The sequence below is a fragment of the Grus americana genome, chromosome 1, assembly GCF_028858705.1.
Source record: "Grus americana isolate bGruAme1 chromosome 1, bGruAme1.mat, whole genome shotgun sequence".
Taxonomy (NCBI): Eukaryota; Metazoa; Chordata; class Aves; order Gruiformes; family Gruidae; genus Grus; species Grus americana.
In genome coordinates this window covers 215,338,653-215,363,243 of record NC_072852.1, presented here as the reverse complement: position 1 = coordinate 215,363,243, position 24,591 = coordinate 215,338,653, and the positions used below count along the sequence as shown (strand labels likewise).

General features: G+C 43.6%; 1 protein-coding gene across 3 annotated transcripts in view; it reads right to left on the bottom strand.

Annotated features, from left to right (window-relative positions):
- Positions 1 to 24,591, bottom strand: part of NARS2 (asparaginyl-tRNA synthetase 2, mitochondrial) — a 54,337-nt gene that overhangs the window by 17,552 nt on the left and 12,194 nt on the right. For all 3 annotated transcript variants that reach the window (XM_054805662.1, XM_054805655.1, XM_054805673.1), the window contains exons 6-7: positions 16,731 to 16,831; positions 3,146 to 3,278 (exon numbers count right to left, since the gene is read on the bottom strand). In XM_054805662.1, coding sequence (XP_054661637.1) covers positions 3,146 to 3,278; positions 16,731 to 16,831 — 234 coding nt within the window. The remainder of the gene's footprint in view (positions 1 to 3,145; positions 3,279 to 16,730; positions 16,832 to 24,591) is intronic.

Sequence of the window (24,591 nt, the reverse complement as noted above, 5' to 3'; positions counted from 1 at the left end):
GAGACTGCAGTCAGGTTTGTCCAACGGTCTTAGCCTTGGCACTGAAGACAGAAAGTACTCGGAGTGCAAACTATTCTGGAAATCAAACCGCACCCACGTTTCAGTTCTAAGGTTCCTGAAACTGGCAGCCAACATCAGTGCTACTGTTGATTTCATTTCATGCCCGAATTCCCTTCTGTAAAACAGAGGTAATAATGCTCCATGTCACTGGGCTGTAATGACAGCAAATTAATTTTGATGAAGTACATAACCAGTGGAAGACAATACTTCTGCCCTCAGGACAGAGCTCAAATACTGTGTGTTAAATTGTATTCTCCATCTTAAAGAGATGTATTCTCCATCTCTTAAAGAGACAGCGGTCCTAGGATGTGATCTTGTTAAGGAAGACTAACACTATGCATGAACTCCCAAAAATGCCCCCAGGAAAACTTCCTTCTGACACTTCCTAACTTTACAGCCTAAATAATGTTTTTTTTAGCATTGTTTTGTATGTGTGTTTGATGAAATTCAGTAATGACTGCATTGTACAGCCTCTTTGAGACCCCATTAGTGTCATGAGTGAGGTGGGATCCTTTAAATCCACTGCACTGCCCAGACTGTGGAACAAAAAATAGAAGATAATGTCCTATGAATACGGCTACATGACAGACATCTCAGAGGACAGATGAGACTGGAGACCTTGGACCTCCAATTCAGGGACTGTCAAGTCAATGGCTCTAGTGAGTCCAGACACTTCCATAAAAATTGGTGCCCTTCCACTGTCTCACCAGACCTTCTTCTAACTCGCTTCTCATCCAGTTTGGAGGAAGAGTGCCTTGGGGAAACTTGACTCAACTTCTTGACTAGACTCCTCTGGCCACAGAGGCCTCTCCTTAGAAACATTTACAGACACCCTGTGCACTAAAGTGGTAATACTATCACCCAGCCACACAGTGTAGAGTGCACTGACTACATGGGACTTTCCACAGAAAGTATTGTGAGAGTTTAAGCTTCTTTGTAGCTCTAAAACATGTTTTGGAACAGAAAAGAAATTTAGATTGCATGATCAAGACACATGAGACTTCACAGGAACTGTGCTAATTTAGGAATAACTGACCGTTTCTCTGTGCAATTACAGCGGGGAAAAAGGCTGTTGCTCTAAAGGCTCTGCTCCTGAATACATGTAACTGTTATTAAACCTTCTTTTTCCTTTTCTTTTGTGAGGAAAGCTATGTTTCTTTTGGAGCTTTGGCTGAGAGAAACATCTCAAGCCTCATCAGTGAATGGTAAACATGCACATCTTTGTAGCAAGACTCTTCTTTAATGGTGTATAAGCAAATACTTCAAGACGTCCCTGAAGATGCCGCGCACTCCCAGCACACTAACTGGCTGAAGTTAGAGGTATTCAGTCCAAATGTTGAATACCGATTTTAAAAATAAATTTTAAACAATCCAGCTCTTTATGTGAGGACAAAGTTCAGATGTGCTAACCCTGGCCAAGAGCCCCCAAGGCTTTCAACTGGGCGTTTTGCACCAAACAAAGAACTTGCAGATGACGACAAACAGACAAATTGCCCAACGGGCAGATACATGAGAGAACACTGAATTTAGGTCAGTTATGCGGGGAAAAAGAAACTTAACTTACTTAACTTAGGTTTTAGAGCAGCTGTCAGTTTTTGGTTTGGGTTTCTTTTGTTGGGTTTTTTTTTTTTTTAAAGAGAGATTGCCCAAGGATTTAAAAATAAACAAAACGGGAACTCCACTTCTGCAAAAGACAACATCACAAAAGCAAGCATGTTGCAATGTAGACTTGCTATGAGGAATGCAAAACAATGGCTGCTAGGAGACTTTCTGTTATAGGGAAAGATGCTTGTCAAAGACTAGGGACAGAGGGAAAAAGTGAAAGAGCAGAGTGCAAACTGAGACTTCACAAGACATTTAGCAACAACAAAAGCCAAGTCAAGGGTGGAAGTTCCTCCAGTTCCTCCTTTCCTTACAAATAAAAGCTCTACGCATTCCAAAATAGTTCTCAAATCTAATTCTCTGAACTGTCTGAACTGGCTGTGTATACTTCAAAAACCAAGAAATTAGGCTTCTCAGCACAAGAGCACAGATACGTTTGTGCTGTGCTCAAGGGCTTGAACACCCGAAGACCCTGCTTATTATACTAGATAAAAGCAGTGAAGATTTCCATCAGCTCCTGATACCTGAACAGGGGTCTCAGAAATAAGGTGTAAACATATACACATGCTATACTCTAAGAATACACACAAAGTTGTTCTGGAGAAAAAGAGAGAGAAAAGAAAGAGTAGAGTGCTATTAATGATGGAGCACAGAGATTCCCAATGGATCAGTCCACACAGCCCAGTGTCATCCAGACATCCAAGATGCAGAAGCAGCACACACAAGAGACAGAGTATGTCAGCTCCGCTGTCAGGCCATGCTGACTCAGCAGACTGTACGTGATCCAGGCTGAAGAAACCATCACCTGGATGTTATTTTATACATCTGTGGCCAGTGCCTCAGGTCTTTTTCTTTTAAAGGCTATTTCTCCAATAGCTTTTCAAGGAGCTTATCAGATATATGAGAGTACGTGTGGATGTTTACTCACAAGTCCTACTGGGCATAAGCTGGCTTATGCTGAGACTAGTAAAATGCATTAGCATCCATCACGTAGTTTAACTGCAACCAAGAGGTCAAACCTGAAAAATCAAAAGCTAGCTGACTCTAAGGATTTCCATCTTCTGCTAAAGCCACAGTGAATAGTCTATGCCAGGAACTGTTGTTTCTACTTGAGATTTCAATGCAGGTTTCAAGGAGCTCTTTACAGACACACCAAGGGACACACCGCATAAATACTGCTCAGATTCACTGGAAAGATGCTGAAGGTTTTGAAGGGGAGACTGCCACTTTCATTAGTGCCAGTCAAGCACATTTACACATTTCCTGGCAATACAGCAACCGTGCAGCTTCCCATTCAGATATGGGCTGAGTTCATCTGCCCTTCCAAATCCCCTCTGTGGCCTTATCTCTGCTGAGCAAACCCTGATCCTTGGGAAGTCCCTGTGCTCTTACCAGGCTCACACAGGACGAGAGGAGCTGCAACCTCAGCTCACGGAGGAGGAAGTTTTGGTACTAGTCCTGCATAAACACTTGGAGTGCCCACCTGCATGATGTCTTGGAGGCTTTCAGTGAAGGACAGCTCAGCCTCTACCATATAGAACTCTGCCAGGTGCCGGCGACTCTGTGAGTTTTCTGCTCGAAAGGTCGGGCCGAAGGTGAACACATGGGTAAAAGCCCTGCAAGGCAGCAAGAAACAGGTAGGTCAGGCCCACCACACCAGCGAGTCTGTAATATTGAAAGTTCCATGCACAAGCTCACTTTTCTCCCAGGATCTAGGAGCACTCATGTTTCCATTTCATCTTAACCAGTTTAATGGCACTGTTAGGTATGTTGCCATCACATTGCTTCAGCTGGGCTTTAAGAGGAGTTATTCACACCTCTCCATGACTCAGCGAGGTTGCACAAACCCTGTTCAACTTTCACTAAACACTACTCACACTCAGGACACTTTTTGCAGCTGTGTGGGAACAGAAAAATGACATTCTGCAGAACTAGATCACTGGAGAAGCACCCGGACATCGCACCAGTCAGCCTCCCCTCCTCCACGTCCCTTCACATTTGTTTGGCTGCAGGGTCTGACCTTTATGGGTGCTGTGACACCCCAGAGCCCAACAGACCAGAGAGGGTCTTGCTGCTGGAGTTGCTGGGCCAGCGTTAGCACTGCGAGGTGGCAGGATGGATGTACGGTGTACGGCTTGCAGTCCCCCTCTAGTGGCAAGACCAAAGGTTATTGCTGATAGAGCCTTCGAGATAAAGACTGGGCTCCTTCCACACAGCTAAAAACGGTTCAACTCAAAGGGGTCCCTACTGCAGAGAACGCATCTGGAATACCATTTTATGCTGAAGCAACCAATACATTTCCTCTTATGAAGCTATTTCTCCAGCAACCTTCTGGGGAGTCTATTTAAATACATCCTCTCTTACTCTGCCGTCATGTCATGCTGTGTTCCTTCCTATCAAACAGCAACACACCTTTAAAAGTTTTATTTTTACCGTGGGGAAGCTGCACTCTAAGCGATACCTTTCACACTGTGGGCTATAAGCACTTGGGCTCCTGGACATCCTCAAGCCACTGAGAGCTTCCAGAACAGATGCCATGATAGCTGTGTTTCCTCCCGTACTGCATGGGAAGCAAACCATGATTGAGGAGAGAGCGAGCTACTTCAGAAAAGTCATGGACTCGGCAGCTGCTATCTTTGGTACATCTTTAACTTGACATTATTTTTAGCTCTAGACAGTGTGTAGGAGAAAAAGAACCTGATCGGTAGAGATTAACCACAGTTTAACACTCATGAAAGGATGCGTGCTAATTGCTGGCGTTGGCATTTGACTTGCATCTTGCTCTGTAAGCTTTCAACTTAAAGAGGATGTTCGCTGAAGTTTCTGTACAGGCTAATTTTGTTAAACTGAAGTTCAAATAAACAAGGCTACAAAAAGCAGTGTTTTTCCTTTGCCCCTTATTGAGGCATCTGCACTGCAAATAAAGGAACACACACATTCTGCTTCACTCATCTGTTCCCTCACGCCACATGATGGTTAAAGGTTATGAGCTAAAGAAACAGCACTTTCTTTTTCCTTGAGTTCCTAGTAGTAAACACACCAGAAGAAAGTTCCAGGTCAAGATTCTGAATACATAGCCTGCCTATAGGTTTCTTATCCCCACCGGCTCTGCTTTCCCTGTTCCAACAATACACTTTCTGGCTCTATTTTGTTCCTGTAACTGCACTCTCTCATATGTGACCACACCATCTATGATGCTAACCAGATTTTGCAGCAAACATCGTTCCTGAAGCATCATTTTCAGCATGTCTCTTTTCCCTCTGTTGCCCTTCTTGCTTGCTGAGCTATTACTGTAAATTTCTGCCGTCACTTGATCATCCTCCTTCAAACTGCCCTTTGCTATAGTGTCTATAAAACCTCAGCAATGTTTAGATAAGCGTTGTACCAAGACTATTACTCACTGCACAGGTCAGTATTATCTCATCGGTTATTTGTGCTCCCTCATCTGTAGCCATCTGTTGTCTTGGGTTATAGAGAAATGCGTGTTCTTCCTCACAAGACCTTTTTGGGTTTTTTTCCCATGTTCCTACAGCACCTGGCACAACAAGGTCTTGGATCCAAAGCTTAAGGGCCTCAACTGCTATAGCAATACAAACAACAAGTATGAAACAATGAGTCACTTGGCCAAAATTGTTCAATGTTTAAGGCAGAACTGGTCAAAAACTTTTGCTGGCCAGGCTACAAAGGTTGGCCTGCAGTGGGAAACAGGAGACACAGATTCTTGTGCTATCTGTGCCCATGTTTCAGGCTTTTGCTAAAATATTAGAGAAAGAATTTTCCCTAAATAAATCAGTTTAGTCACAAATTCAGATTGTGACTGGGCCAGGACTGGACACAAGACAAAAATATTTTGAAAACCTTGCAATTGCTGAAGTACCCACCCAGGACTGCTGGGTTTTGATGTACAGGTCTCTAATTTCTCCCTGGCATGAATTCTTCAAAAAGTAACACTTGAACCTAAAGTGTGATAACCAGGTGGCTAGCAGGAGATCCTGTCCCACAGAGCAGCAGTCTGGCTTCAGTGAGACACACACTTCTCAGCTGCTGTCCAGGCATGGGCACCGACATTTCACTCAGTGTGGCAGATAACAGTCTCCAGCAAAGCAGGCTACTATGAGCACTTTGAACTGTACTTATTTCCTACTGAATAGCAGCCCAAGCATGATGACTAGATACTTATCTTCCAAGGGGCTCGCTGGCTGCAAGATACCTAATAATAATAATAATAATAATGAAAATCCTTATTGCTCCAAGATGTCAACCGTGGTCAAACACTTCACAGACATAGATTGATTCTGTGCTGCAAGAATAAAGGCTCTCTGTGCCTGAGACGGAGCTTTTGGGTAGGACAAGTGCAGAACAACTCCCACAGGAACCGATTTCAGTCTTTTCTCAGCTCTAGGCATCCTGCCGGGACCAATCTTCTCTAACTAGTACATCGAGCACCACCTACATTTACAAAATGAACCACTAGCACTGCAACTTCATAGACTAAGGGCTTTGTGATAGCCTGTAGAGAACACAACATCACTGGTGTAGGACTAAATTTGCCTTCCTGCCCCTTGGAGGAAAATAAATAAATACCAAACCCAAAATAAATCCACATCTGCAGGGAGGGGAGGAATCATTCATTTCTCAGGCTAATTGTAAAAGGAAAAGATAGATACAAATAACTGTGAGAATTTCACCACGATCCTGGGACCCTGGCAAAGGGAAACTAGCCAGATGTCATGCTGGCAATGCGATCAAAGGAGCGCAGTAAATGCAAGTCATCTGGTAACGGCAATGCAGCACTGACCAGAGGCCTGGACGTAACAGAGAAACACAGCTAAAAATACATATAGTCACTGTTATCAACTCCAAGTGCAAACAATTATTTTTCATCCAGGCATTCAGATACTCTTTACTGTGCTCTACCATTCATGACATTAAGCAAACGCACGCTACATGAATCTGACCTTTATTTGTGCTTCATCTGCTATTAAAAAACATATCTGTGATTTGATACACTGCTATATCACACTGAGTGTATATAAATATATTAGAAAAGAGGGATGGGAGCTGACTCTGCTCCAATTTCATGGTACTGAGGGCAAAACCAGTCATTTTGTTCTGTGTGCATTCAGCACCTAGCACAATGGAGTCTCAGTCCAGGGCTGAGACTCCTATGATGCATCTACGATGCAAATAATCAATCATTTAACATTCCCAGACCTCTGCAAGACTTCCAGCATTTAAAAATAACTTGAAAATTCTGGCTAAGTCTCCAAAAGTGCCTAGGTCAGCTGGGGTTGTGGGCATTCAAGAGTCTTTAAAAAAAAAAAATCAGTAGTGCTAATTCCTCATCTCCAACAAAAGCACACACACGGGGGGTGGGGGGAAAGCAAGCCCAATAATCTGTTGAGCCCTTTTCCTTAGCCATTACAGGCAGAGCAGTAATGTCTGTAACACTGTCCTTGTACGTGCTACCAAAGAACACAACAGAGGCTTTGAAACGAGTCCCTTTGCAGCCAGCTTCACCCAGATCAGAGCTCTGGACAGCAAACCCAAGCGCATTTATGCAGTTCACAGGCGCTGCCGGGGTCGACACCAGAAGAAGGCACAGAGCTGCTTAATTAATTGCTCCCTTTCTGGGACTGTATTTTGCTCTGCCCAGTTCTCTGGGAAAATTTGAGAGCTTAATGTGGAGGCCAAGAGAATACCCACAGCGTCCCTCCAACACACTGAAACAATGCAAAAGCCAGAGCCCCATCCTGCAAAACACTGAGCTTGCTTGCCCCAGACCAGTGAAGGGTTTAACCACCTTTTTAGGTACAGGCTCGCAAAAGTCCCTGTGGAAGCAGACAGCAGCACTTGGATGCGTTGCTGGAGCACAGGCGTCATCTGCACAGACAATTGCTTGGTGGAGGCTCATTCTTACACAGGCTGCATTTGTGATCTCCAAGCTACGAACGCCCAGGAAGGGAGAAACTTTCCCCTTTTCACCCTTATTTTACACACCACTAAAACCCTCTTCAGAAGCAGCTGCCTCTTCCCCCTTGGAGAGCTTTACGCCACGCAGAATGAAAGCTCATTTCATTTGAACTTGTTGACAATTCATTATTGAGGCAGTGATAGAAACCAATAGAGAAGTATAAAGTATCTGTGCCCAAAGCTGCTTAAAATCATCCTTTTAATTAAACTCACGCAATGTTTGTAGGCCTGAGCATCTCTGCCTTACTGGCAATTTTTACACTGCAATCCAAATATAATTAATTGTGCCGATGGTTCCCAAGCCAGGAATGGATTGTGCTCCTTTTCTGAGCCAGGACTCCATGCTGCTACCAGGGTAATAAAGACTTATTTGTGCTGTCGAACCAAGGGGATATAACTCTGAGCAAGGCTATTAATCAAGAACATGCAATCCCTGCACAGTCAGCTTACAGCCTATGCCAAGGTCACACCACATGGCAGTGACACAGCTGGAGGCAGAAGCTGGTTGTTGTGAGACGCAGGGCTAAGCACTAAACCACACAGCCCTTCATTTGTAGGGTGCCCTTGTTCTCACCCCAAAATACTACAGGTGACTGCATAAACACAAATACAGTGATTACCCTGACAAGATTGCACTGAAGAGTTGAGCTGAAAGGTGATTTGTGCCAAATCTTAGCTTTGGCCATGCTAAATGAACACAGCATGTGACCCTTCAACACAGTATGTTCCCCTGCACCATCAGCCACCAACACCCCCACACCCTCCCTACACAAACTAAAATCTAGATTGCAAGAAAATCTAAAAATGATAGCTTCTAACCCAAGGCCAAAACAACACATGATGTCAGCAGAGGAGGAAAGGAGAGCAAGGTGACCCTAAAGCCCAGGAGCTTAACTTTGTCAGCCATATTGTCCTTTCCCTTAGGAAGGGAAGAAATTAATAAATCGAGCCATCCAATTTAATTCCACTCTATTCCAGCGTGCCTATATTCATTTTGAGCATGGAGGACCTGCCTGCTCCATCAAAATAAGCAGATGACTTTGCTCGGCTGCCAGAAGACACCAGTTGGCTGCAGTGCTTGACCCAAGAGTGACTGGGATTGTTCAGTGATGCCAAAATTTGTACGCTGAAAGATGTTCTGGCCCGACTCAAGAAACCACATGCATGTAGACAACCATTCAAACATACCGATCCAATGCCTTCAGGGTCTAGTTTTTAAAGGAGATGGAAACCCAGGGCTTCTAATGATGCTAGTGAGGTATGGGTGCCCAGCAGTTTGGGGAAGAGGAAGAATGTTTTACATCTTTGAGGCGTGTAAACTGTGTTAAAATGAAACCTCAGAGTTGGACAGAAATACCTAGTTTTTAACCTCAATGTAAAAATAATACTCCCATTAGTATTGTTTGGTGGTTTGGATTTTGCACAATGAAAATGCACGTGTTTCTGCTGAAAAGGCAGCGGGGGGGGACTGAATTTTTTCCAGAAAAAAAGCAGAAAAAGGAGTTTTAAAAGATTCTTCATAGAAAGTGCCACTTCTGTCTGCCCTCTGAGGAAGTACAGATGAGAAAAGTTGCACCTTGACAAGAGCTTTTATAGCAGTATGCGATGCTTAGGCCTGGGCAGCAAAGCTGGTGTGCTGAGTGCTAAAGTTTCAATTCATGCTGCGATGAGATGGGACTGTACTTCCTTTTGTAAGCAGCCAAAAATAAATACATAAATTTAAAAAAAAATGCTGTCTAAGTTCCCAGACAGGGACTGGGAAGTGCCAAACCTCCCTCCCCCAGCCAGTCAGACTGAAGCAATGCAGTAGTTTCCCTCTCTGCAACCTCCAAAGGGCAGAGTCCTACCATGCCCGCAGAGTCGCGGGCGCAGCAGCACCCTCCTGCCAGGCTCCGGGACCAGCTCTCCCCCTGCCACATCCTCTGCTCTGGCTTCAGTGGCAAGAAAAGAAGAAGATGGGACAAGGATCCTCCCCAGGTCATCCACCTCTGCTTGAAAACGATCCAGGCACACTTGAGTAATTAACAATGTGACCCATATACCCTAATTAACTGGCAAAGCAACCTGCATTTTGTTTATTAAACCTCACAGCACACCTAGGCACTGTATTGTTAATTTACAGACGGCATGAAAGCAGGGGAAAATAACCTGAGACACAAAGGAAAAAGAGTTACTCAGAGCCATACAATGTCTTCTGCTCCAGGCTCAAAGATCTCATCAGCGTGGGTCCTCCGCCCTTTTATGTGACACTGTTGTTCTTTATTCTTAGTGGAGTCTTGTTTTGTCCTAGTTTTGCTATTGCTATTTCTAATTAAAGTCGATAAAATGACTGAGTAGCAATGATAACTCAAGCTGGGCTGATGAAAGCCATCAGAGTAGTTAAGCATTTATTCAAATAATCATTTCCCATGCTCTAAGAGAGATCTTCGACAAAGGAGCGATATAAAATGTTTCAAAGATTTAAATAAAAGTGGGAGCAAAGATCTCTTTCCAAACTTGATCATCCCAGCAACTGCTACTCTAAGCCATAAAAATACATTACCAACAGGGGGGGTGGGGGAGCAATTGTGTTAAATCTTTTTCCTTTCAGAGTAAAAACCCCACATGTTCTCCAAAAACTCCATTTTAATAGCTATGAAGGGGATTTTTTTTTTTTTCAGATGGACACTGGTTATACGAACTCCACGAATATGAATCACAGTAAGAAACTGCATCAGTGGGTGCCTTACTGCACCAAAGGGAGTCATGGTTCAGGCCACGTTTAAAAGTTTGGGTGTAGCTATTTAAAATCTCCAAGGCTTCAAATTCTACAGTAACTAAAAGTAAATAATTGTACTAAAAAAAAAAATTACTAAAAGTTCTATTAAATGCAACACTATGACATGTATCTATATCTGTATTCAACTTCAGAGCAATGACAGCAAACCCTTGAAGAAATTCAGGGCACACACTGATGGATTTGTGCACCTATTTTAAGGAAAGCTATGGGAGCAAACAGGGATGGAGCCGCCTGCCTTAACATCTCATACTGGAGCCAATGCTTGGAGCATGGAGCCTTCCCAAGAAGCAGGAGCTGCAGCCTGAACACAAGGCATGTTCACACTCTTGTAAGCAATCAAGTTTGCCATGGCGTCGTAAGCCGCTGACGGTCAGCTGAGCTGCACTGACAGACTGCCCACAAGCTCCTTGCTTGCCTCGGTCATAAAGTAGAACAAGTTCACAGAAACCACCATGAATGTGGCTACTATGGCATGGGGAACACGCGGGCAGAGGGTTATAACAGCCCCTTGTAACTCACAAAGCCACAGTTTCTTAACCCCCCACAGCTCTCATGGTCTTATCTGGGCACACGCATGAAGCTGAGCTGCAAGGTCTTAACGCAAATCTGGATGCTGGGATCTGACGTGGATCCTACGGCACCTACTACTGCTTCACACAGGGATGACCATGTTCAGAGAAGGAAAAAGGGTCATGCAGTGGATTCAAGACAGAAACAGAATGGGTTATCTTAGCTTACTTGTAAAAGGAGTAACCAAGAATTTCAGCTGATGACACCTTTCACCAGGTAAGTTTAAAACCTGTTCTGTTGCTATCTGCACTTGATTTTTACAGTCCAAGACACTGCTGGGATTGCACTTAGCCCTTCATGCGCGGATCCCAGGGACACGGCTGACCTGCAGCTACTCTCAACATGCTCATCATGCTTCTTGCAAGGCAATTACCTGCTTCCCCTCCCAAAATAGTGGCGAGGGAGAAAGGACCAACAGCATATCCATGCAGACCGTACAGCTCCAATCAGCCAAGCGACCCGAGGCTCACTGCTGTACTTACAAAGTTCATGCATTTGGCCTCCCAGTAATACAAAGTCATTAACAATCACTGCAGCAGTCATGAACCAGACTGAAGCATGTGGTAATTGATTAAAAACAGACATGTCAGGGTTGCTTTTTATAGCTCCAATTAAGTGTCAACCTAATTAATGGAAGTTAGTGTGCTAATTATAAGAGTCTGCGTTGTGATTCAGACTCAAACAAATGTTGTGCAAGAAATGTCAGAGATTTTTTTCAGGCATCCAAGATAAATAATTACACTTATTTTTGTTAATTCTTAGCAACAGGAATGTTATACAACTGGACATCATTCCTGCAGCTGCATTCAAAACTATTTAAAATTGTACGATGTGGAGCAAATATTTGCTTGAAGACAATGCAATCTGTTTCACCATTAGCAAGTCATTTTGGAATAAAATTTTAAGGCTGCATTTGCCAGACTGCTGAAAATGAAGCCTTTTTTATGGTAGGTGGCCTCAAACACATCTTTCATCAGCTCAGCAGTGTTTTCTTGAATACCAACCCGAAATGACAGCTATATCTCTGCATCTCTTCAATGCTTTGAAAAGCAGTGGTGTACGGGCATTTTAAAAGTGAAATCAGTGTGATTTCAGTATCTTCTGAAACCAGCAGGAAATTCACTGCATTCAGCTCTCTACAAACTCAGGCAGACCCAGCTAAAATGGTCTGGATGACTGAGATTTTTTTAGAGATTCTCTGCAACCAGAAAAACAGTTGCAGGATTACAGAGAATATCTGGAATAGGCAGGACAGTAGCAAAATCCATGATGATTTAAGAAATCAAGAGGATGTACTTGAGGAGAGGGGAGTGGGATTAATTATGTTTCAGCTAAACCAAGTTTAATAGACATGAACAGGCAGATGTCAGTATGAAAGGCTGAGATTTTAAGTTAGGCAGAAAAAAGAGGTCCTGGGGAGAGACGTTGAACTGAAAGTGAACTAGAGAGAGAATTCACCAAGATGGTCTTGTGGATTAGATTGGTAGAGAGGCAAATAAGAATGAAGCTAAGAATAAACTTAGAAGGATAGAATAATTCAGGCTGGAAGGGACCTCAGGAGGTTGCTGGTCTGGTCTTCTGCTCAAAGCAGGGTCAGGAGAAGGCCAGACTAGGCTTCTCAAGGCTTTATCTAGCTGGGTCTTGAAAACCTCTAGGGATGAAGAATGCACGGTCTCTCTCAGCAATCTTTTCCAATGCTCAACTGATCTCTTAGTGATTTTTTCCCCACTATATCCAGTCAGAACTTCTCTTGTTTCAGCTTATCTCCATAGTCTTTAGTCCTCTGGTCATTCACCATTGCAGAGTGGCTTTGTCTTCTTGACAACCTCCTTGCAGGTCCTAGCAGGTTGCTATAGATTGCCCTGGAGTTTTTTACCCATTTGCAGGGAATGTGAGATCGACAAGAGAGGAGAAACTTACTGAAGGCCTGATAAAAGAAACAGAGCTAGGGAGAGCAAGGAATGAGGAGAGAAGTTATTCTGCAATTTAAGGAGGGGATAGCACCCAGAGCTTTTAGGAAAAGCAGTTTTATTTAAGCTCATGATGCAAAAGGCAGAACAGACAGTGCCTGGGATGAAATGTGGTGCAAGGAAAATCAATGCAAAACAATGATGTAAACTATTAGCAAGAGGGGCTGAAAAGAGAGGAGCAGGTAGAGCTTGTGGGAAATGCAGTGGGTGAAAGGAGAAAAAAAAGCAAAGTAAATAGAGCCAGTGAGCTGTACTTCTTGGCAAGAGCTGGTTTTGCCTGTCTCCAGTACGCCTCTGAATCATCTTCAGCTGTCACAGACCCTCCAGCCTAGTTCAAGTCCCCAAAGGGGCCTTTATCTTCACTGGAGGATCACGGGGTGAGGAAATACCACCAGGACTTCACAGCAAACCAATGACATTTAAAACTAGTTATCAGGACACACAGTCCTACAAACTTCCACCACATACATTGGTTACTGACTCATCTGAGATGGAGAAGACTAAAGGGGAGAGCTGTATTACTGGACAAAGACTTTTCTGGAGACGTTAAAGAGCCTATAGATTTATAGCAGCTGACAATGATTCAGCCACCCTGAGCAGTCAACCTAGATGCCGTCACTCCAAAGATGAAGTACAACGAAGTGAGAGGTTGTGCCAACTAGGCCATTCGTGTCATACTGAGAGACAAAGTGAACTTTTCTGACCTTGCCTTCAATAACAAGCATACGCAGCACAGCAGACAGTCAATAAATGCAGGAACACCTCTCTTCCCGCTTTTCCTCAAAGAAAAAGGTTAAAACCTCACAAATTATAACTGGTTCGCTGTTCTCTCCTCTAACCAGGAATAGCAGCAAGCAGCCCTGCTGTAAAGTGAAGCTTTGAGCCCTAGACAACACGCAGGCATGAATACTCAGATGAAACCCTGTGGGCTGCAGATGAACCCTCAGCAAGGACAGCAGAAGACTTGGTTCCAGATACATCTGGTAAGTCTTCTCCATACCTCCCCTGCCCAGACTTTTCCAGCCACAGCTTGGAAGTTGCTCATGAGCTCTGTAAAGCTAAAAGCTGACTCCAAGCAGACATGACTGCCTAGCTTACTTTCTGTTCTGTACTACATAAACCCCATGCACAAATTCCTCCCTGCCTCTCAGTCCTACCATGCGCCACCCCTGGTTTCTAATGGACTTCTGCAGGATCTCTCTCTGCACTCCCATGTCCCACATCAAGTCACAACAGGATATGGGCCAAGACTCGATGGGGAAGGATCTCCAGGCATTTCTACCTTGGTCTCCTCCCACACATTCTCAGGGACCAGTTGTTCCTGAAAGCCTTAAGACTACAGCAAGTCAACACTTTATTTAAGCTAATTTCTGAAGAATAGTTCCTTTTCTGGGCATGAAAAATTTAGTCTGGCTAAAACAAAGGGTAAATTTCACAGGATCAAATCCAAAACACATAAATCTTTACTGTTTTGGCTGCAATGTTTATTGGGAAGACTAGAACATGTCTGTTTTGGGGAGAGAAGGACTCCCAATTTTTACTACTCTGAGAGCATCATCACAACACATTCATTTGCCAAGCAGCTCCAGTTACTATTATGCACTTCAGTTCTTTGATCATGTAGGAGTCCCATTCACAGAGTAAGACTCAACTTGATAACCACAAATAAAACTTTCCGAGTATCTAAAGGGTTTCACAGTATCTAGAGGGTGAATACTATGATGCATCACTACGGTGCTTCTGCATCTAAAAGAGTTTGATCTATTTTTGAAGACTGAAGGGATTCAGTACCACTTGAGCTGTAGGCCTCAAAAATTCAGTGTGCTTAAATAAAATAAAAATAAAAGGAGCAGGTTCACAGAACAGCTATGCCCCATTATGAATAAACACAGCTTATCTAAATTTAGATGGCGCTGCACTTATTTAAAATGTCTGTAAGAACAACCTGCTACTGTAAAATAGGAACATGAAGCTGTAATGTAATGTACTGCATGCTGAAGAGAACTGATTTTTTTTTTTTTTTTACCCATCCTTAGAGAGCAAGGTGCACCTGAGTGGTATCAATGGAAAAAATATTTAGCAGACAGGTCTCGCATCTGTCCACTTTAGCCTTCCGCTCAATCCCACAGCAGGCTGCGTACTATTTAAAGGGAACAGACTGATGAAAGAGCGTGAGATTGTATTTCAAGTTAATCGTTACAATCCATATTTTTTCTTTGGACTTATTTGATTTGCGGAATTACGTATTTCAATAAAGGTCACAACGCATGACAGTCAATTAAATCTAACGTACAAATGCATGTCATGCCATCTTGTTTCAGGGATGCAAAAACTCCAACACCCCTACAGTTAAACAAACCTCTTCCTCATTAATTTTCCCCAGCTAATGTCTGGGATGACGCATCAGCCTTTGGCTGCCAAGTGACCTGTGCTTCTGTCACAGCAACCAGTGCACCACATGAGAAACATCCTGTCCATCGAGAACCGTTAGCTTGAGTATTTCAGCAGACCACAGCCGTCTAGGTGGTCTGAGAAGAGACACTCACAGAGAACAAGCCAGGCAGGAAACAGCTTTCTGAAGAAATTTATACCTTTTGATTTGTACGTAAAACTTGCCCTTTGAACAATTCCACTGCAGCTATTTACCAGCAGCCAATTAAACTGTGCAACAGCAATTAAATAAAAACAGCTAAACATTTATTATTTGGTTCACAACACTGGATATGAGGCATGGACAGCAAACACTAAGACTATTAGAAATACTTGTTAGCACCTCCACATGAAAAGGCAGATCTTCCAAGTTCACATTTTCTAAAGCAAGGGTTTTAGCCCTCTCATCTTCAGAAGATTCGCACTGGACAGTAATTAATCACTTTAAAAGTGATCTTAAAGTCACTGTAAGTGCATGATGAACCCCCTTGGCAAACAACTGCAGTGCTACCTGCCTGACACCTGGTCTCTGACAGGCTTTATCAGCCCTTCAGCTGGTGCACGGTGACTTGGCTGAAGTACCGTGTCTGAGGAGAACTCACACTGCAAGCGCTCAGAAAACTGTGCCTTCAAATACGGGATTGTGCTGATTTGACTCCATCTGTTTAATGTACTAATTTAGTTAATTTATTGGGAAAATTCAGTGTAGACGAGGACCACAACCCCTAATCAAAGGGAACTGTCTCTCTAGCAGACTGACACTTTCACCCCTAACAATCTCAGTGAAACATTAACATTAAAAGCTTAAGGATAATTTTTTTAAATCAAAGACAGTATTAACTATTTGACTTTGGCAACTAGAATGAACAAAGCATCAAGTGTGAAAGTCATGGAACAGGAGTAATGAGAACTGGCAGAAGAAATAAACACAACAGGAAGATTGAAGAAGACAGAAAAAGGAAGCTTGGGAAAAAAGGAGAAAAGAGGAAAGGAATGTGATAGCTAAAATGAAAAAGATTTTCTTGCTGAGACATGCCAGCTGTGAACAAGACACTGAAGGTGTTACAATTATTAGCAACAATCCTGCAGTCATTCCCATAAAGATTACGCCTCCATCCAATCTTCCCAATTCATGGCAAGGAGACGCCTAGTATTTAAAACTAGTTCATGGACCAGAACTAAAAAGCAGTCTAATTTTCCCCTGCCTAGGCTGGCCTCTCACACTATCATCCAGCTACTGCTGCTCAATTTGTTTCTGGCACACATGTGGCAGATATTTAATGGATACCAATGGGGCAAAATTGCCAACCAAGAAGATCAAGCCAAAACCAACTCATTTTGCTCACCCTGCCATCACTTCCAAATGGAGCTGGCCAGAAACTGTCAGGAAGGCAGGCACACTGAAGAAATGGGTCTTTTCCGCAGATTCCCTTGCCTCGTTTGATGTCTGTAAGTCAAAAAAAAAAGAGCAAGAAGTCAGATTATCAGTGTTTGAATAAAAAGCACAGCTTCTGGCTTATTTTCCCTTTTTTTGTCTTAGGAAATTCCATGAGATTCAACCCAAACACTGCTGAGATGGAATCTAACAGCATGGTAAGTCATAATACAACACTCCCCATCTTTTCTTCAGACTGCTAACGGGCTCTAAAACCTATTCAAACAAAACAGACTAAAAAAAACACCCCAGAAGATAAAACATTCTTGGGGACTTCTCTTTCTAGAGGTCCGATGCAAATAACGTGTCTGTGTAGTGAAAAGCCACACTTTAAGGGGGAAACATCACAGCTCCCACCTCCACTTTCAGTAGCTTATGAGGTTATGGGTTGTAGGCATCACAACAATTTGCAGAACAAGTTTGTGGACTGTGACACCAGCAAAGCTTGGACATGTCAGCATGGAGGAAGGATACGCAGTTCTTTCATACATATCTCAAACTAAAGGGATTGTAAATTGGATCCCCAGCAATTAGTTCTATGAGTTTGGCTGAGCGGGAAGGAACTTCTTAAGATGAGACAGCTTCAGAGTTTAATGCTTTGTCCAAAACTTTGCAGGCAGCACAGAGTTTGTACAAAGCTAAAAGAATACGTGGCTCTTCACTTCTCACTTCTTGCCTTTGTATGTGGGTACGTCAGGAGCTCTAAATTTTACTCAAAGAACTGTGTAACCTATATGTTTAAATATGCATGAGCTGAATGAGGAATAACATTGTAGAAAGGAAGAAAGTAATAAAAAGTAAAATAAAATCTAAAATAAAATGTCATGAAGGACATTTTCACCATTTTACAAGTGCATTGGGTTTGCGTGGCAAGGTTTTGGTAGCGGGGAGGCTACAGGGGTGGCTTTGCGAGAAGTTGCTAGAAGCTTCCCCCATGTCTGATAGAGCCAATGCCAGCCGGCTCCAAGACGGACCCGCCGCTGGCCAAGGCCAAGCTCACCAGTGATCATGGTAGCGCCTCTGGGGTAACAGAGTTAAGAGGGAAAAAACAACTCTAGTGGAAGCTTTTGCAGCCAAAGAGAGGAGTGAGAAAATGTGAGAAACTCTTCAGACATCAAGGTCAGTGCAGAAGGAGAGGGAGGAGGTGCTCCAGGCACCAGAGCAGTGATTCCACCTGCAGCCCGTGGTAAAGACCATGGTGAGGCAGGCTGTCCCCCTGCAGCCCATGGGGGATGGTGGGGAGCAGAGATTCCACCTGCAGCCCATGGAGGACCCCACGCCAGAGCAGGTGGAGACACCTGAAGGAGGCTGTGACCCCACAGGAAGCCCACGCTGGAGCAAGCTCCTGGCAGGACCTGTGGCCCCACAGAGGGAACAGGTTTGCTGGGAGGACTTGTGACCCCATGGGGGACCCACACTGGAGCAGTCTGGTCCTGAAGGTCTGCACCCCATGGAAGAGACCCATGCTGGAGCAGTTTGTGAAGGACTGCGGCCCATGGGAAGGACTCGCATTGGAGAAGTTCATGGAGGACTGTCTCCCATGGGAGGGACCCCAGGCTGGAGTGGGGGCAGAGTGTGAGGAGTCCTCCCCCTGAGGAGGAAGGAGCAGCAGAGACACCGTGTGATGAACTGACCACAACCCCCATTCCCCGTCCCCCCGTGCCACTGTGGGGGAGGAGGGAGAGAAATGGGGAGTAAAGTTGAGCCCAGGAAGGAGGGAGGGGGTGGGGGGAGGTGGTTTAAGATATGATTTTATTTCTCATTGCTCTACTCTGTTTTGCTTGGTAATAAATTAGATTACTTTTTTCTAAGTTGAGTCTGTTTTGCCCGTGACAGTAACTGTTGAACGATCTCTCCCTGTCCTCATCTCAACCCACAAGCCTTTTGTTATACTTTTTCTCCCCTGTCTAGTTAAGGAGGGCGAGTGACAGAGCAACCTTGGTGGGCACCTGGCATCCATCCACAGTCAATCCACCACAACAAGCAAGTCTGAGAACAAGAGTGGTAGAAATGCTGATTTTCTAGAGTAGCCTCTGATTTTTGGCACCCCAGTAAAGTAACACGTATATAGCTAAGGGCTTGTCTACCTAGGAGTTTGGGAGCATGTGGAGAAATAACATCCTGTGTTTCTGGGAAATGCAGACATACAAAATGAAAATCCCTCTGGAACATCTGTTGAGGAGCACTTTGCCCAGCAACATATAAAAGAAAGATGCTGGCCTATCAACCCTGTCTCCAAATATAAGCATTGATTTTTCACTCTTTCCAACCAAGATGAACAGTGAGGGAGAGAACGGAAGAATCTCTATCGTCTGGAAGTTTGAAGCTTCATGCAGCATTGCCTTCAAAATTCAATTTCAAGTCTGATGAGAAAATGGAGGAATATCTTCCATGTCAGATGCACTGACTTTTAACAAAGACTTAAAACCAGTGCTATTTCCTTTTCATGCGCAAATGAGTTTGTTTCCATTGCAAAAAGACCAACAGTAATCAGAAGGAAAAAAAAAAAGGAATGCAATATCCTCTTAAGACTTGTTATTCAGTCTTCAAAAAAGCAGAACTGAAACAACATGGAGTTGGAAACATCACAGCTTACACATTATATAGGCACTGAAAAAACAAACTGTTTCATTTCAGCTTTTGCATATTTTTACAGGTCACCAGATATTTCAAGCACAAAAAACTATGAGTAACGGAAAATTTAGCAAGTTCAGCGTTTCGTTATGAAAAACGGTCTTTAAAGTCCCATCAAAGTGATGGTATATTTTTTGTTTTTTAATTTACAGGCACAAAAGAAAAGTTAGAAGACCTCTGCGTCAAGCACTTTTAAAGTCATTTGAGCATAAGGACTGTGCTTCACCATTTCCCTGGCAGACACCAAGGTGCCTGAAAGACAGCAAGGAGCGGCGAAGAAAGTCACCAACCTCCTGGGCTGCGTCAGGCAGAGCACCACCAGCAGGTTGAGGGAGGGGATCCCTCCCCTCTGCACAGCACTGCTGACTTACCAAGATCTCTGGGTGAAGTGCTCCATTCCCCAGTACAAGAGAGACATGGACATACTGGGGAGTCCAGCAAAGGGCCACAAAGATGATTAATGGACTGGAACATCTTTCATATGAGGAAAGGCTGAAAGAGCTGGGACTGTTCAGTGTGGAGAAGGCTCAGGGGGGATCTTATCCTTGTGTATAAATACCTGATGGAAGGGAATGAAGAAGGAAGCAGACACATCTCAGCTCTGCTCACTGAGAGGAGAAGAGGCAATGGGCACAGATTTTAAAAGACACATGCAATTTCATCTGAAAACAAGAATAAACTTTTTATTTACTGTGAGGTTGGTCAAACACTAGAACAGGTTGCCCAAAGAGGTTGTGGAGTCTCCATCTGGGGACGTATTCAAAACTGTGCAGGACAGGGTCCTGGGCAACTTGCTGTAGCTGACCATGTTTGAGCGTGGTGAGATGGATTAGACGATCTCTAGAGGTCACAATTCTGTGACTTTTTAAAAAACACGAAGATAAATGAGATGTTTGTTTCAGCATTTTCTGTATTTCGATGTCACCCCTAAGCTTTGGAAGAGTCAAAGGTTCAGGAGAAAGACACAAAGAAACTTCTAAGCTATTCTGAGGTTTGGCTGATCTACACTGACTTCCAAATGCATACTTCCTTCTGAGGTAAGGTTGAAATATCCACTTTTCAAAGTGTAGTTCCTAGGAGTTATGCTAAGTGTTGCTAGCTCAGCTAAGTATGCCATTGCCTCCAGCCACCCTACCCCCCAACTTGCTTTGTCACAGGGAGGTTGCTTGGCTCAGGCTTGTTTGCCAGTCTTTGATATCCTACAACCTGCCATTTTTCTCAATGAGTTGGAAGGTGTTGCTTTTGTTCTCAAAAAGCTCTGCTGCTCATCACAAAGATAAAACAGAGACTGCCAAAGACCTCAGATCACAAGGTAGTTTTATCTCTTCACAGCATCACACTAAAGAAAGGAGCAAGCTTGCCTTGCTCCACTGAGATCAATGGAAATATGACAATTTGTGGCTGTAACCCCAGGACTGCTTCCTTTGTTTCATGGGTTTTGCAGTTCTAAAAAAATCAAACACCACCACACAAGGATGCAGAAGCAGGCCCCTATTGTTTTCTTCAAATAAACCCAGAGTATTTGCTCAAAAACAATAAGGATATTAATAAACATACAAACATCCACATACCACAGCCCCAGGGCCATGGCCAGAACGCCAAAGAGAAGAGCCACGTACCACTCCAGTTTCTCCTATTGCAAGTTTAGTTCAGCTACATTCCTTGTTCCACCAGTGAAAAAAATCCCACCTAATCCTGTAGGATGCAACTTCTAAACAACGAGAAAGAGACAGACTGGAAGCAAGAAAAGAATAGAAGAAATCAGCCATGAAATCTCAACACTTCCCCCCAAATCCACAAACAGGATACAGCTGTCTCCAGGAGCTGGGGTTTGGTTTATTTATAATGACTTTGTGTCATTTTTCATTCTCCAAATCAGATGTAATCTCAGAGAGGCAAAGAGAAAATAGACACAACAGTAAGTGACTGCAGGATGAGTGTGAGAAAGTCTACAGCTCAACTGGAGTTACAAAAACCTGCAGCCAGTTTGAGAGGCCACTGAGAGATCCCAAAATGCATGTCTGCATTGTGAGCAGCTCCTGAATGGCTTCCAACACAGGGTGAAAAGTGAACATAGCAATATTTAGATAAAATTTTACTCCTCCATCATCATCTGATCGCCTCGCCTTTCCACAGCTGCCCACTTCCTCTCCCTCATTTTGAGACACAAAGCTTGATGAACGGGTGTTGTGAGTTATGAAAGTCAATCCACTTGCTGCGCAGGGAAAATGAAACACCTCCGTTTTCCTTCAGAAGGGACTTCTTCAGCAAGGAGGTATCCTGTAATTAGCAACTTCACATTTCACACGTACAAATGTCGACTAACCCACTAGAGGTGGTTCCTCCACTTTACATGTTCAAGCACAGGATCAGGCCAATGTTTTCAAGTGCCCCAGATTTATGCTCAGCCTTTTAGATCAAGCTTGCTTCTTTATTATAAACAATAACAGTCACTGGTAGAAGACAAATAATAAATAGTAGGTGATGCTATCCCGTCACTGCTGACACCAAGTGAGAGTGTTTTTCATGTCCATGACTGGCAAAACGAAGCGACAACATTGTGGTGCTTTTATTTCACTTAGATGGATTTTTCTTCCACTTCCCAATCCCAAAATATCTACTTGATAAAAGATTAGGGGGGAATAATATGTTTGCTTTCAAGTTCTCTCCATTCCCTGGTCAAAAACTACCCAAATTACAATGGGGAAAGAGGGAGGGGGAATCTGTATGAAACATCTTGCTGTCTCAGAGTAAATGTTCTATAAACACACTAGGAATCGACGTCAACATCAAAGGCTTTTTATTCTCATTCTAAATACCAGAACAACTGGATTTAGTACCTGTTTTGTTCTCCATCTCCTCAAATGTCTAATGATTTAATTTAAAATTATTCCCTTTGATGTCAGTCTTGTATTAAGTTTTACTTGAGGCAATTAGCTTCAGGAGACTATAAACCGTTTGATTCTGTCTTTCGCTCTATGCAAGCCAAATGCATGAAGGGATCAGAAACAACTTGAAAATCTCGTAGAGATCACAGCTGTAGCCCTAGCCCAGGCCCACAAGACCATGCTGCTGAAGCTTCACAGCACCACATCTTTAATCCGGACCTATCCTCTGTGATGTCCTATTATAAACACAATTGGGTTTTCCTTTTTAGACAACCACTGCAAAATTCCTAACTTCCAAGAAGTCCTCCTTGCAATTCCAGTCCTTATTCTGATCAGCTGGACTCACACAGGGCAATAGCAGCTGGTTCTGCTGAGACAAACATCTCATAAATATGGAGTGGAATTACAGGCAGAGATAAATCAGGTGGAAACAAGCAGAAACTGGGAGAGCCAGAAAAGGCGAGAGCAAGCCCTCCCTCAGCTCAGTTCCAGCTTACCCCAATCCCTTAAGTCCCAGTCTGCCAGAGACTGGCTGCCTCCCAGACCATGAGCATCTCTAAAGCAGAAACACCTGACAGAGACTAATATCGTTGCATTTAACTGTGATTCTCTCCAACAGACCCCAGCCTGCCTTGGTGCTGGCAATGCTATTTTCAGCAGTACTGAAGGAACAGTAGGAGTAAGTTTCTGCATCTTCAGCAGCAGGTACGTATTTCTGGCTCCACGGTAGACACAGCCACACACTTGCGCCCTTCAGGGATCTGGAAACTTTTACATTCACTCCTGTGAGCAGGTGGCAAAAAACCAAACGCCATACCATCTCTGATCTCTGGATACATTTTAGATAAGAAAAACATCTGGATGGTTCTTAGGGTTTACAGCCAAGTAAGTATCCTTTCAAATAACAAAATAGTCCGATCCAGACCCTGGGTTCAGTCAAACACCACCCAAATGCAATGAGGTAGGTGTGTGGGAAGAGATAAGCCTGGTACAGAACATGTATTACCTCCACTGGAGCCATCAGATAGAGCGTAGCACTCCTTACACGTACAGCACTGTCCCCAGGAAGGAGTAAGGCCACAGGCAATACAAAACACATGTGAGATCTACTTTAAAGAGCTGAAAATGCCAATACAGCTGTTGCGCTTTGTACCTCACTGCATGCTGAGTTCTTTTAAAAGGCTGCAGCTAGGCAGCAGGAAAAGGGGTTGTCCAGGGCCTCATCATACCAGCTGGAGTGTCCTGGGTCAGAAAGGCTCTTCCAGAGCATAGAGGAGGCTGCACCTTGCTCGCAGAAGCTGAGAACAGTCAAATAAGGAAACTTTCTAGGGAACAAAGTGAAAAAGACAGAGCAAGAGCCCCAGAAAGCAGGCAGCCTTCAGCACTGCAGACAGAGTGGGAGGCTACTGAAAATAGCAGGGAACAGACATGCAACCGGGTCACAAAAACAAAAGAAAGGCAGATTTCCTAGGAAGCAGCCCCAGAAGGGGACTGGGTAAAGTTTCTTGCCACATACAAAGCTGCTAAGAATTTTAGACTTCAGAAGAAAAAAAAAAGGAAAAAAAAGCAAGGAAAAGATCTGCTCAGATGAGTTAAGACTGCTGGTACAGAAGAATTATTCTCAGATTAAATTAAAATAAAAAGGGATTTCTCACCCTGCTGATCTGCGTTCCTCCTATTTCAAGAATTACCTCGTCCTATTTTCCATTCTACTAAAACCCAGCTTTCGATATTCAAAACTCTTTTGGCGTTTTCAGTAAGTTTACTTTAAAGAAGGCGGCACAAGCAAGAGGCTTCCCCCCTCACAGGGCTCCACCAAAGGCAGACACCATCAAAGGTGCAGAAATCCACAAGTTGGTGTTGCTGATGTTCTCCATGAGGGTTAGGCTCTGCCTGGCTGTTGTCACGCTTCTGGCAGTTTCCCCTCAAACTTCTTCTCAAATCTACACTTTTCAGGTGTAGAAAGTCTCACATGCAAAGGATTTCTCTGGAGTTCTTACCACCTTGTGATTTATTTTTTAAAATCTCCTCTGCTTACTGCCCTCTTTTCGTTGTTACAGTACTTTAAAAATATTTACCTGAACTGATTTGCCCAGCAGAAAGGAAAGAGATTCCTCCCCATCCCAAGTCCTAGCATGAGAACACCCCAACCAAAGCTATGTACAGACTAATCAGTACTCCCAAAACCAAACAAAGATAATGAGGAAGCTGAACATACAAACAAACAGAAATCCTACAGTGTTAAGAGGT